Below are 11,541 nucleotides of genomic sequence, written 5' to 3' on the forward strand. Positions count from 1 at the left end.
GGTTATCTTAGGTTAAACAAAGACAGATGCATACCTTTACTCTAGAATTCCTCAGAACTATCAATATAGCACCCTGTACTGAGAACCTAGATGAGATCAACACATCGTTTAATGTTTCCCGAAAGCATCTGGTTAACACACTGTTTTCATGGAGCATCTTAAGGCACTAATTTTACAGAAGCCTTTTTTTGTTGTTGTGAAATAAAATTGCTAGGATAGCAGGGCTGCAGGTTGCCTCTCAATGCGCTCTCTTCCGTTCTCACACAGAACTCCCTATTTTTAGCGTGGTCTATGGCCATCCAAATGAAGCCTATAGTTCCCAGTGCCTTCCTGCGTGCAGGCATGGCTCCGTGAATAAACTCCAGTGTGGACAGAAGTGAGGTGGATAATTTCCAGCATGTACACAAAAGCCAAGGAGCACATTGTTCCTTTCTCTACCCTCACCTGGAATGTGAAGGTGCTGACACACGGAAAGAATGATACAGCCATAAGCTACCATGAACCCAGGTCCCAGAATTAGAGAGACAGCAGAAAGATGGGGAGAGGGGCAGAGCACAAGGGGCTTTTAGGATCTGAGTCTGTATTTTAATCCTTGGCTAGCTATGTCCTGAGAGCCACATAAAAAAGAAACCCATCATGAGCAGCCACAGTGGGTTTGGATCCTTCATATTTGCCGCAAAACCCAGGTCACCTTAACACGGCCGACCTAGAGGCCAGAGTCCCCCAAAGCCCTCCTCCTTCCTCCTCTGTGCCTGGTGAGCCCTGCTGCACAGAAACAGAAGAACTGAGAGAGGAAATGATATCCTGGCTGCTGTGTCCGTCACCTGTAAATGGACACAAGCCCACGTGGGCTGAGAAAATGGCTATCAGGAGGAAGGTGACTCATAGGCGTGGGCACAGACTCTAGAACACCACTCTGGGAAGTCATTCTCATCCCTCCAAAAGCACACTGCAACTCACATATTCTTGTAATGCAGCTGTGGCTCTTATCTCAACTATTATAGTGTCTCTGACGTCTTTTTGAAGCCTGTGAACTTCTGAAAAGTAAGGCCTCTGTTTGTCTTCAGATTCAAATATGGCACAGTGCCTCACATATACTGGGAGGACATTAAAAAATAAAAGGAAAAAAACCCACAGCTTTGATAAAGACTGGTAGTTGATGAATCAGTGTTAATTACCCCAGGGGTCGTAGCAATACTGTAGATTTGTAAGGAGATTTATTCTCAAATATTTAGGAGTGTAGTCTTATATCCACAACTCATTTCAAATGGGTCAGGAAACAATGTATCTGTATCTGCATATAATCAGTTCTACTTCTGCTTACTAAATTTGTGTAATGCAATCCATACACTAGGAAATAGTGTGAACACAAAAAATCTCACATTTGCTTATGGTATAGACTCAATGAACTTTCAATCAAAATTACAGCAAACTATTTAGTGGATGCTGAATAATTAATTCTAAACCTTACATGGGAAGACAAACGACCCAAACACTGGCAACACGACTCTGAAGGATATAACCGAAGAACTAATACTTTCCTACATCAAAACTTATATAAAACTACACAATCAAGACAGCCTGATACCGGAGAAATATCAGCAAATATAACAATGAAGGCCCACAAACAGGCCCACACAAATATGGTCATCTAACTCATCTTCGCTAAAGGAACAAAGGTCATACAATGAACAAAAGACTGTCTTTTCAACAAAGGATGCTTGAACAAGGGGACATCCACCAGCAAAACAAAACAAAACAAGCTAGACAAAGTTTACACGTGTCACAAAAATTGTTCGATACGAATAGATTCAACCATTAATGCAAAATTATAAAATTTTAGATAACACAGGAGAAAATCTTGCGTCAGCAATGAGTTTTTAAATATAACAATAAAAGTAATTAATAGTAAATAATGGAATAAAAACTATTAAGCTGAGTTTCACTAAAATAAAAAACTTCTGGAGCTCAGCATGGTAGTTAGTATACATCTACAATCCCAGCACTCAGGCTGCTGAGCCAGGAGGATCATGATTTTGAGGTCACAAAAACAGTGAGACCCTGTTTCAAAAATCCAGTAATAATAATAATAATAAAATTAAATAAAACAATGAGATTAAAATTTTAAAAGCTTACAATCTATGAAAGACATTAAGGGAATTTAAAAGGAAAGCCACAGATTAGGAAAAATATTTGCAAAATAGACATCTCATAAGTGACTGTTGTTCAGAACATACAAAGAATCCTTTAGCCTCAACAATTAGAAAATGAGTGCCCCCCCCCCGCAGTGTGGTGGCACATTCCTGTAAATCCCAGCACTTGGGAGGCTGAGGCAGGAGAATCTCCACAAGCTTGAGGCCAGCCAGGGCTACACAGTGAGTTCAAAGCTAGCCTGAACTACATGATGAGATTGAAAAAAACCTCTCCCAGTAAAAGACAAAAAAATCAATGGTTAGGATTTACATCTAAAATGTGCTCCAAAGTCTCATATGTTCATAGATGGGACATTCAGAAGGTAAGTGGATCATAGGGGCACTGTATTCATCATAGTTGAAATATGCTGTTAGGTGGCTGAAGGAGGTGGATCACAGGGGGCATGACCTGGAACTGTCTGTTCTTGTCCCCAGTTCTGCCCTTTACAATCTGTTTCTGGCTGTTGTGGGTTGGCAGCTTTCCTCAGCTGTAGGCGTCCGCCATGTTGCTTTTGCCTTGGAGTCAGCCAGTCTTGGACTGACCCACTGAAACCATAAGCCCAAATGAATCTTTCCTCCTTTTATTTGTACATGACAGGTATTTTGTCCCAGTGAAAGGAAAGTAACTAATACATAAATTATCCAATTTTAAAAATAAGCACAAAATCTGAAAAGACACTTCACCAAAATGGACAGGTAAGAAACACACATATGAAAACATGGCCAGAATCATAGCTCATCAGGGAACAGAAACCTAAAAGAAACCATTAGAATGGCAAAGTCCAAAATGCCAAAAACACCCAATTCTAACTTGGAACAAAGGAACACCTATTCATTGCTGTTGGGAATAAAAATGGTACAACCACTTTGGAGAACAGCAGTTCTCACAAAACTACACATACTTTGATCATATGATCCGGTAACCACATTGCTTTGTATTTATGCAAATGAGTTGAAAACTCATGTCCACACAAAAACCTGCATAAGCTCATTTGCAGCACCTCTGTTCACAAGTGTCTCAAAGTAACTGGAAGTAACCAAGATGTCCTTCAATAGGTGAATGGATAAACAAAGTACAGGACATCCATACAATGAGAGAATATTCAGCAATAAAGATACGAGCCATGAAGCCATGAAAGGACAGGGAGGAACCCTAAACGTATGCTGCTAAAAAGCCAGTTTGAAAAGGCTACATACTGCATGATTCCAATTATGTGACATTCTCAACAAGGCAAATTATAAAGATAGTAGGATGATGAGTGGAGAGAGAGGGATGAACAGGTGGAACACAAGTTTTTTTTTTTTTAAGGAAAATAAGGAAAGCATACAGTCTGTAGTTTTTTAAGGAAACAGTTTTTTAAGGAAAAATAAGGAAAGCATACAGTCTGTAGTTTTATGGTGGATACATAACATTAGTGAATTTTTAAAAACCCATGAATGGTACAGCAGAATGAAATGTAAACTGAGGGCTTTAAAAAATAATAATGCAGCAATACTGGCCCACCAGCTATAACAAATACACTACAGAGGTGTGATATGTTAATATAGGAACCTTGGTGTGTGGGAGAAAGGGAGGTGGTTAAGGGAACCCTCTGATTTCTGCTCAGTTTTTCTGTAAGCCTCAAGGCGCTCTAAAAAAGAAAATCTGCTAATAAAAATTAATTGATAAATTCACCTATGTTAACTGCCTGAGGGTGGTAATAATATTGTAGTTGTACTTTGTGAAAGTCCTTATTTTTAGGTGCTTTATTCTGAAGTATTTAGAAATAAAATGTCATGACAACTTATTGTCAAATAGTTCATATATATATATATATATATATATATATAAAATACTGCCATAATACTTGCTCAATGTTCCAAAACAATTAATATACTAGGGAGCAATTATATCATAGGGAATTTCACATCCGCCTATGCATGATGTTGACATGAGAAATCCATACCCAGCTGAATCAAGCCATTAAGAACACATAAATTTCATCCATCTTAAACATCTACCTGCTGTCCCCACTCACTGTGTCATGAGCCTTCCTACCCCCCTCTACTGTGATAGCCTTTCAGACAGTCCTTTCTCCACTGTTTCATTGTAACTCATAAACTTCACCCTACCAACACTCCCTTTCACAGACAATCTCCAAGTCTAAGAGATCCTCACATCTTTACCTAGCCGTTAGGTGCTTCTTAACCATTTAACATATGCTAGCATTTGTATTAGGTTTGTATTTTTGCCCACTGTGTCACTGACAAAAGTTTTTGAGGCTTGGGCTTTGTACCCTATTTTTTCATGAGCTCCAAGATTTTTAACACATAATTCTTTACATCAGAGATTTCTGGAGCACATATTTCATGTTATAGGGGAACTGATTTTACAAAGACCAAGCCAATATGCTAAAATGTCAACAGATGGAGATTCTGTGAAAAATATACAGACTCGCACTGTACTATTCTTTCAATTTTCCCAAGGTTTAACAAATTTCAACAAAGCACAGCAACCATTTAAATAATAGGGATATAAAAAAAAATAAGGAAAGCATACAGGGTATTGCAAAACCAAACAATAACTGAAACAATGCACTATAGCAATAAAGAACTCCCATGACTTAATGTCTCCCTTGGTAGGAATATTACAAATCAGAAACCAATTTATATATGGAACTTGTAGAGTTTTTAAGGAAAGTGATTTTGCAAAAACAATGTCCATATGGGAAGTTGTTTAATGCCACAAAACCTTAAATGAATGCTGCTCAATGTTCACCTTCCATGCACTGAGGTTTCCCAAATATCCTCCTATATTAATAAGAACATAGTCAAGGAGCTAGATTAGACAGATTCAACAAGAGTGGTCTTCTTAAGGAGGTACTGCTTTTGCTCCTGCCTTACCCTCTTTGCAGCTCCAGTTCCCCCCTCTGCTTGGGCTTCCCATAGATCCCTGTGGGCCCTGTCGGCCATCCAGCCTCCTCTGCAAAGAGGACCTACGAGGGGGAGTTCACAGGACCAGGGGAGGCACAGATGTGGTAATCCACACCGTGTACATTCAGTTGGTTGTTCGATAAATATTGGTGGAGCATAAATCGATAGCACAGTGCCAAGTGCTGAGCTCATGCAAAGAGCAAACATGTCCTTGTTTAAAGGAACCTGGACAAGGAAGTGGCGGGGCTGGCAGCTGTTACCAGGGAAACTAAAGGGCTATGGATGTACAGTGGTCTGAACTCTGCTCTCCATCGCTCCAAACGTCAACTTGCATGCAGGGCCTCTGGCACTGGTGTTTCAGAAGCTCCCAGGCCAGGAGAAACACAGGCTGTGGCAATATGCAAGGCTGCCTCTGTCCTCTAGTTCTGGGGCTGAAATGTAAAATGACTTACCCCTAGGCCTGCTGAAACTTATCACCCACATTTCCTAAGGAGGACAGACTTTGGCTGCTGCTACTGCTGCTTATTAAAAAAATACATCTCAAAGTATTTAGAGAAAGAGATCTTGTACCAAAACAATCCCTAATGGGAAATATGTACAGCATTTCTTCATCTTCCTGCCTCTGTAGGGTAGTTCCAGTCAAGCACTTCCTCTTGAGGTCTTCCTGTACTAAGTAGTGACAGTCCCAGCTTGAGGTGGTCTTACAGTTCCTCTGCCTAAACAGTGGAGGAGGCTCTGCGCTACTCTGCCCCTGTAACATGCAGCTTGCTTCTCCGTCAGCTTCCTCCCTTTGTCTACACACATACCAGAAAGTAAAAGGGAATCCTGTTTCAGGCAGGAAGGCAAGAATCCTGGTCTCCACAATGCACTTTCTTTCGATAATCATCTCTGCAAGGGTTACCAAATTCCAAAGACAGAAGAAACATCGAGTCCAGAACCGAACCAACACACATCTATTGACTTTTGATCTTAATAAGGTAGGACTAAAGAAATAAAACTAGGTAGAAAGGAGACAAGGAAATAGCAATTTTAAAAATTGAATTTGAAGGCAAACTGCAGCCTCAGAACACAAGCCTGTTTGTTTACTCTTTTTTCTTTTCCCCAAATAGAAAACCTGGGTGACTTTTTCACTTGCAGGGAGACTACCCGTTTCATTTGCAAATGGTCCCCAAGGACCCAGGAAAGGAGTTCCCTTTTGGGATTTTCTACAGGAAGATCCTTATCACTAGGGATGGGCCTCCCTCTCCCACCCACTAAGATCACAGATAATCTGAACTGCTCAGATTTCCACCTCCCAAAACATAAAACATCTCCAAGTTCCCAACTGTATGGTCCGTCATTCCCTTGAGCACCCACACTCTGCTCTATATACCTTACTTCTATCTCTAACAAATCCTCATGCCTCTATGACTGAGGCCTCCTGAAACTAACCTGCACACTTAATGTTAAAGGAGTGGGTTAAATTCCTTATTTCAGCCTCGAGGACCCAGACCCAGCCCTCAATATTAAGTGCTCTGAAACAATTTTTAAAACCACCCTGGCTGGGTGTATAACCAAAGCAAAGGAGACAGGATTGTCAGTATAAACAGTCCTGTGACTGGCAGAAATTAATCCTGGTGATGTCAGGTTGGCCATATGTCAATCCATGGCTGATTTCCAATGCATTAACTTTTACATACAAAAACAAGCCTTCCAGTTCACAGATCCCACTAACTTACCCCTGGAGTATGGGAATGAATGTAGATCTTGGATGGCGTGTATATACGTGTTTACACACACACACACACACACACACACACACACACACACCCTTCACCAGACCACAGTTCTCTGCTTCTGTTTTTCACAGGGCACAGAGAAGACTGCTGGGAGGATTACAGGTTAAGTCCTTAGCACAGCTCCTGGCACACAGTGGGCACACAATAAATGCTGGATACTATCAATCACCTCCACTTTTCTCCCCATAGATTTTCAACAGGAGACAGTGATTTCACAACAGAAGGCCACTAAGTGACCTTGCCCTGAAAACCACAAGCAGGTGAATCACCAACAGCCCAAGGGAGTCTGCCAATGTGAGATTAATCCAGTCAACCACAATTGTGTTCAGATCAACCACAACTGTTTTCCACTGACATCTGATGGAAACCCAGAGAAAGCCTGCAGCTTCCTTGTTGGGCACTAAAACTGGCTTTCCCTTCGCTTCCCCATGAGGAGGGCTGCTTCTTGCATTTTCAAACTTTCCACTCCCATTCTACTTTTTCCATCCCCCCCCCCACTCCAATACCAGAGCCATTTATTGTCTGCAAAGAGTCAGCTGACTGGCTGGCACTCCAGTTCGCACCCCTGGCACCAAATTTAGCCTCATCTACTGTGCCTTTCCATCACTGAGGATTCCCTTGAATGTACTGGGAATCTCTGGAGATTAAAATTACTATGTAACTGATTTTAAATATACCCATTTGACATGAGCAGAGGAACATTCAGATGCACTAAATTATATAGGCTTTTAGATGTAATTTGGGCATGGTAGAAGCTGAAAGGAGGTAATAATTCACTCATAATTAGGGGAAGAAAAGAAGTATCTTGGAGAAACCTCACCAGGTGTTACTGGCCCTTCCATCATAGAAATTTCACCCAAGTGCCTATAAAATAATCTGGATGAAACCCAGCAGTGTGATGTGAATCTCTTATAAAGAAACTGTAAAAGGGCAGACTCCAAGGTAACCAGGCACTGCAGGGCCAAAGCTTCATCAGCCTCAGCCTCTAATTACACTGGGGAGACAGCTCCTGCTACTACCATGGGGAGAAGGGCAGATTTCAAGTGTGACAATATTTTTTTCCTTGAAGAAAAAAATTTTGTTAGAAATCCAGAGAGAAAACATAAAAATTAAAAGCAGGCCCTAAATCATGGGCCTGAAAAAGCAGTACTCTGGCTGCCAACCTCTTCCAACCGGCATGCAGAGTTAGCATCTGGTCCTGCTTTCAATAGCAGCTTTGTAGCACAGAGGGCCAGCACCCCATCCTACAGCTCCCTACTCCAGAGACTGCATGTTTATGCATCAGCACACACATGCATCTCACCTCGAACCTGAAGTCCCTAGTGTCATTTGTAGATTCAACAAATACAATTTTCCGGCTATCAGCCGTGAGTCAATGAAAATAATCTTTATGCCTGTATCTTCTCTGATTTTTCCTAAAGATGCCCAATCCCAGCTCTAAAACTTGGACTTGTATCTAAAAGTACAACAGAATTAATTCTCTTGTTCCCAGTCATCAGCTGAAGAATCTCTGAGCCTGACCCAATACAAACACATACTCTCACATCTAAAAAGATTCACTTCCTTCAAATTCCCTCTTGCCTGCACTTCCTCACAGACGTACGACGGGGATGGAATCCCTCTTCCTCTGTCACTCTATTCCTCGCTCCCTGTCATACTGTTTGTACACAAGCCAACAGAACCCACACGGATGTATAAAGTGAAATGCCCATGACATGGACAGCATTTAATGGAGGTCAGGGAGCTCCTAAGCAGGCAGAGACAGAAACAGAGTCTAGACCAACCTCTCCCACCTGTGACTTCTGTGGTATGTTCTGATTTTTGAAAAGCAGCAGTATTTGCTATACCACTTTTGACAACAGATTAAGAGAAGGGAACATTCTGGGTGGACTAATACTAAAAAGGAACATCTAGCAGAAATACCCTGGAAAGTAGAGAAGACCACAGCCAAAACTCAGGCGAATGTTCTGGTCCCTGTGATGTCCCTGCCTTGGCTCTCTGGATAACCAAGAACTGATTGATAATCATTTATCAGTTCTACTTCCTCAGTCACCTCAGGAGCTCACCAGCTGCTCTCTGAAGTCTTTGTCCCAATGCCTACCAATCTCTAAGGCTTGGGGAACCTCAGCAGAAGTCATCACTCATCTGAGACTTAACAGATGCATCATAATTTCATTTTATATATGCACTATTTTACAGGATGCAAAATGTCATTTAGGACTGAGACAGATTACAAGAGAGAGATAAGTCTATGGGCAGGGAACAACCAACTGCTTTCCCCAAAAGCCAACTGAAGTTACAGGGCTCACACGTGTGCACACATCTCTCTCTCTCCCTCTCCTCTTGGATCCCTGGAGAAGTAATGATCAGATGTTAGGAAGCAGATGTTTAGGAAGTGTAGTTCCCTAGAAAGACAGCTAGACCTGACTCCTGGTCCATAAACGTTCCCTTTGGATTTCTTCAGTTCCTCTTAAACGCTTTCCATAGTCTACGTTATCCTCCCATGTCCACGATGGGGTAGGCCATAAGGAATATAATTTGTTCAAAGTCTCTGTTTTTGTTTAGCATCAAGAGTTACTTTTGCCAAATAAAGACCATTATTCAAGCTATTAGTAGCCAAAAATCCCAACCGTATGAGTCAACCAGTACATACGCTGAGAATTAAAAACAAACAAATAAAACCCAAACAAATCTGGGCTTGGTGGCACATGCCTATAACCTCAGTGCTTTAGGAGGGCAGAGATAGGAGGGTACCAAGTTCCAGGGCTTGTTTCAAAGTTAAAAATGGCTGGTCAGTGTGAAAGCCCTTTATTCAATGCCCAGTACTGGGTGGGACAGGTGATACCAATTCGCATCATATGCACAAGGGGTTGATACTATTTCAGGAAGCTTTGGTTTCCATTGCAGATGTTCAGACCATTTTAGAATTTCATATGGTGAATCGGTCAGTTTGACAGCCACTGAAATGTGGTAAAGAATAGTCAGAATTCAGCAAGGCCTGACCTTTCCTCCCTACACGCCATATCAGCAGAGGAGGTACTTTGCCCCATGAATCTCACCTAGCCTGTGCCCCACAGGCTCAGAACCCATCAACACGGTTTAGCCACGAACCTGGAAGCGGCTGGGCCTGGACGCCATCATCTCATGTATGAATCATGATCTGACTCCCTTCTCCAGAATTCTGCCCACTTTTTTCTCCCATTCCATCCCTCCAAAGGACCAGGAAAAACTTGAGGAGAGAAGCAAATGCTTCCCCTAGGAATGGGCACTATTCACTCTGGCTCCTCCAAAGGACCCGGGTGTTCCAATCTCTGGCTCCGATGCCCCGCGCACCTCCACCTTCCACTCTGCGCAGCTCAGGAAGGCGCTGGCCTGGCCGACCTGAGAGCCCTCTGAAAGGCAAGTCCACACACTCATGTTTTAGCTGCCAGGGCCTCTCTCACTTTGCCACGCACAGCCCCTTACTGCGTGGCTGGGCGAAACAGCACTGAGATAACCTTCAACTTCTCCAAACATTCCAGAAAGAGAGCCTGGCGAGGGCCTGCTCCTCTTAGCTCCATCCCCGACGCTGGTGGCGACTTTCAGTGCTCAAACCCCGCAGCCAGAGAAAGTGAACTTGGCCGCGGGGATGCAGACGCTTCAGTGGGCGCCCGGAGCCCAGCGGGGCGCAGGACGCTGTTTCGGGAGGCTTTCTCCGGGGGCTTTCCTCCTCCTCCGTGGAAAACCTTCCAGTTGAGCAAGAAAAGAAAGAACAAAAGCCAACACACCAAAAGCCGCAACCTGGTTCCTTTACGCCCGAAGCAGACAGGGCCGTGGGGACTGAGCATGAACCCAGAAAGCAGCGGGACCGGCCACGGGGGGTGGGGTGGGAGGCGGGAACAAAGCCCCCGGGCCGCTGCGGGGGGCGCGCGCCCAGACCCCCGGGACCGACTGCACTCCGTGGGGCCGAGGCTGATGCCATACGGCACTCGCGCGTCCCGGAGCCCGAGCGGAGGCAGCACCACCGGCCACGGGATGCAGGTGCGCGGTGCGCGCGGCAGGTCCCGCCCCCACGCCCCTACTAAGCTCGTGAGTGACCGGATCTTTCCAGCCCACGGTCCCGCCACGGCTCACCCGAGCGTGGATCGAAGGTGACCACAAACACCGCCACCACCTGGTCCTCCTCCACGTCGCTCAGCTCCAGGCGCCCGGGTTGCAACAGTACCTCGGGGGGTGCCGGTCCCCCGGGCTCCCGCCTCCGGGACGGCTCCGCGGCCGGCCGAGCGCCCCCACCGCCGCCCCGGACCCAGCCTCCAGCCTGCAGCTCAGGGCCCTGCGGCGGGGACACGGCGGGGCCCTCGGCCCAGCTCAGCAGCGGCGCCGCGTCGCCGTGCTCCACCATGGCGAAGCGAGGAGGAGCCGCGGGCGCGGGGGGCGGGGCGCTGCGGGCCGGGCCCTTCCTTCCCTCTCGTCCTCTTCCCTCCCCTTTTCTTCCCGCCGCTAGCGGAGCTCCGGCCGGCCGCCCCCACCTGCCCCTCCCGTCTCCCGAGGCGCCGTTCCGCGGGAGCCCGAGAAGGCAACAGGACGGGCTCGCCACCCCGCCCTGGCTGAGGCCTCCCAAGTACATCGTCGTGTGTGTGTGTGTACTCGATGTGTGAATCGTGGTGCAGGACGCCTGT

General features: G+C 45.0%; 1 protein-coding gene across 2 annotated transcripts in view; it reads right to left on the reverse strand.

Annotated features, from left to right (window-relative positions):
• Dennd11 (DENN domain containing 11) overlaps positions 1-11,309 on the reverse strand; it is a 41,273-nt gene extending 29,964 nt beyond the window's left edge. The window contains exon 1 of one of the 2 annotated variants that reach the window (XM_063250615.1): positions 10,997-11,309. In XM_063250615.1, coding sequence (XP_063106685.1) covers positions 10,997-11,264 — 268 coding nt within the window. In that variant the 5' untranslated portion in view covers positions 11,265-11,309. The remainder of the gene's footprint in view (positions 1-10,996) is intronic. The other variant, XM_023567557.2, reaches the window with a different exon arrangement.
• Between the last annotated feature and the right edge of the window lie 232 nt (positions 11,310-11,541).

This window comes from Cavia porcellus, unplaced genomic scaffold, assembly GCF_034190915.1.
Source record: "Cavia porcellus strain 051 isolate PalLab524CR breed Dunkin Hartley unplaced genomic scaffold, mCavPor4.1 scaffold_6, whole genome shotgun sequence".
NCBI classification, from domain to species: Eukaryota; Metazoa; Chordata; class Mammalia; order Rodentia; family Caviidae; genus Cavia; species Cavia porcellus.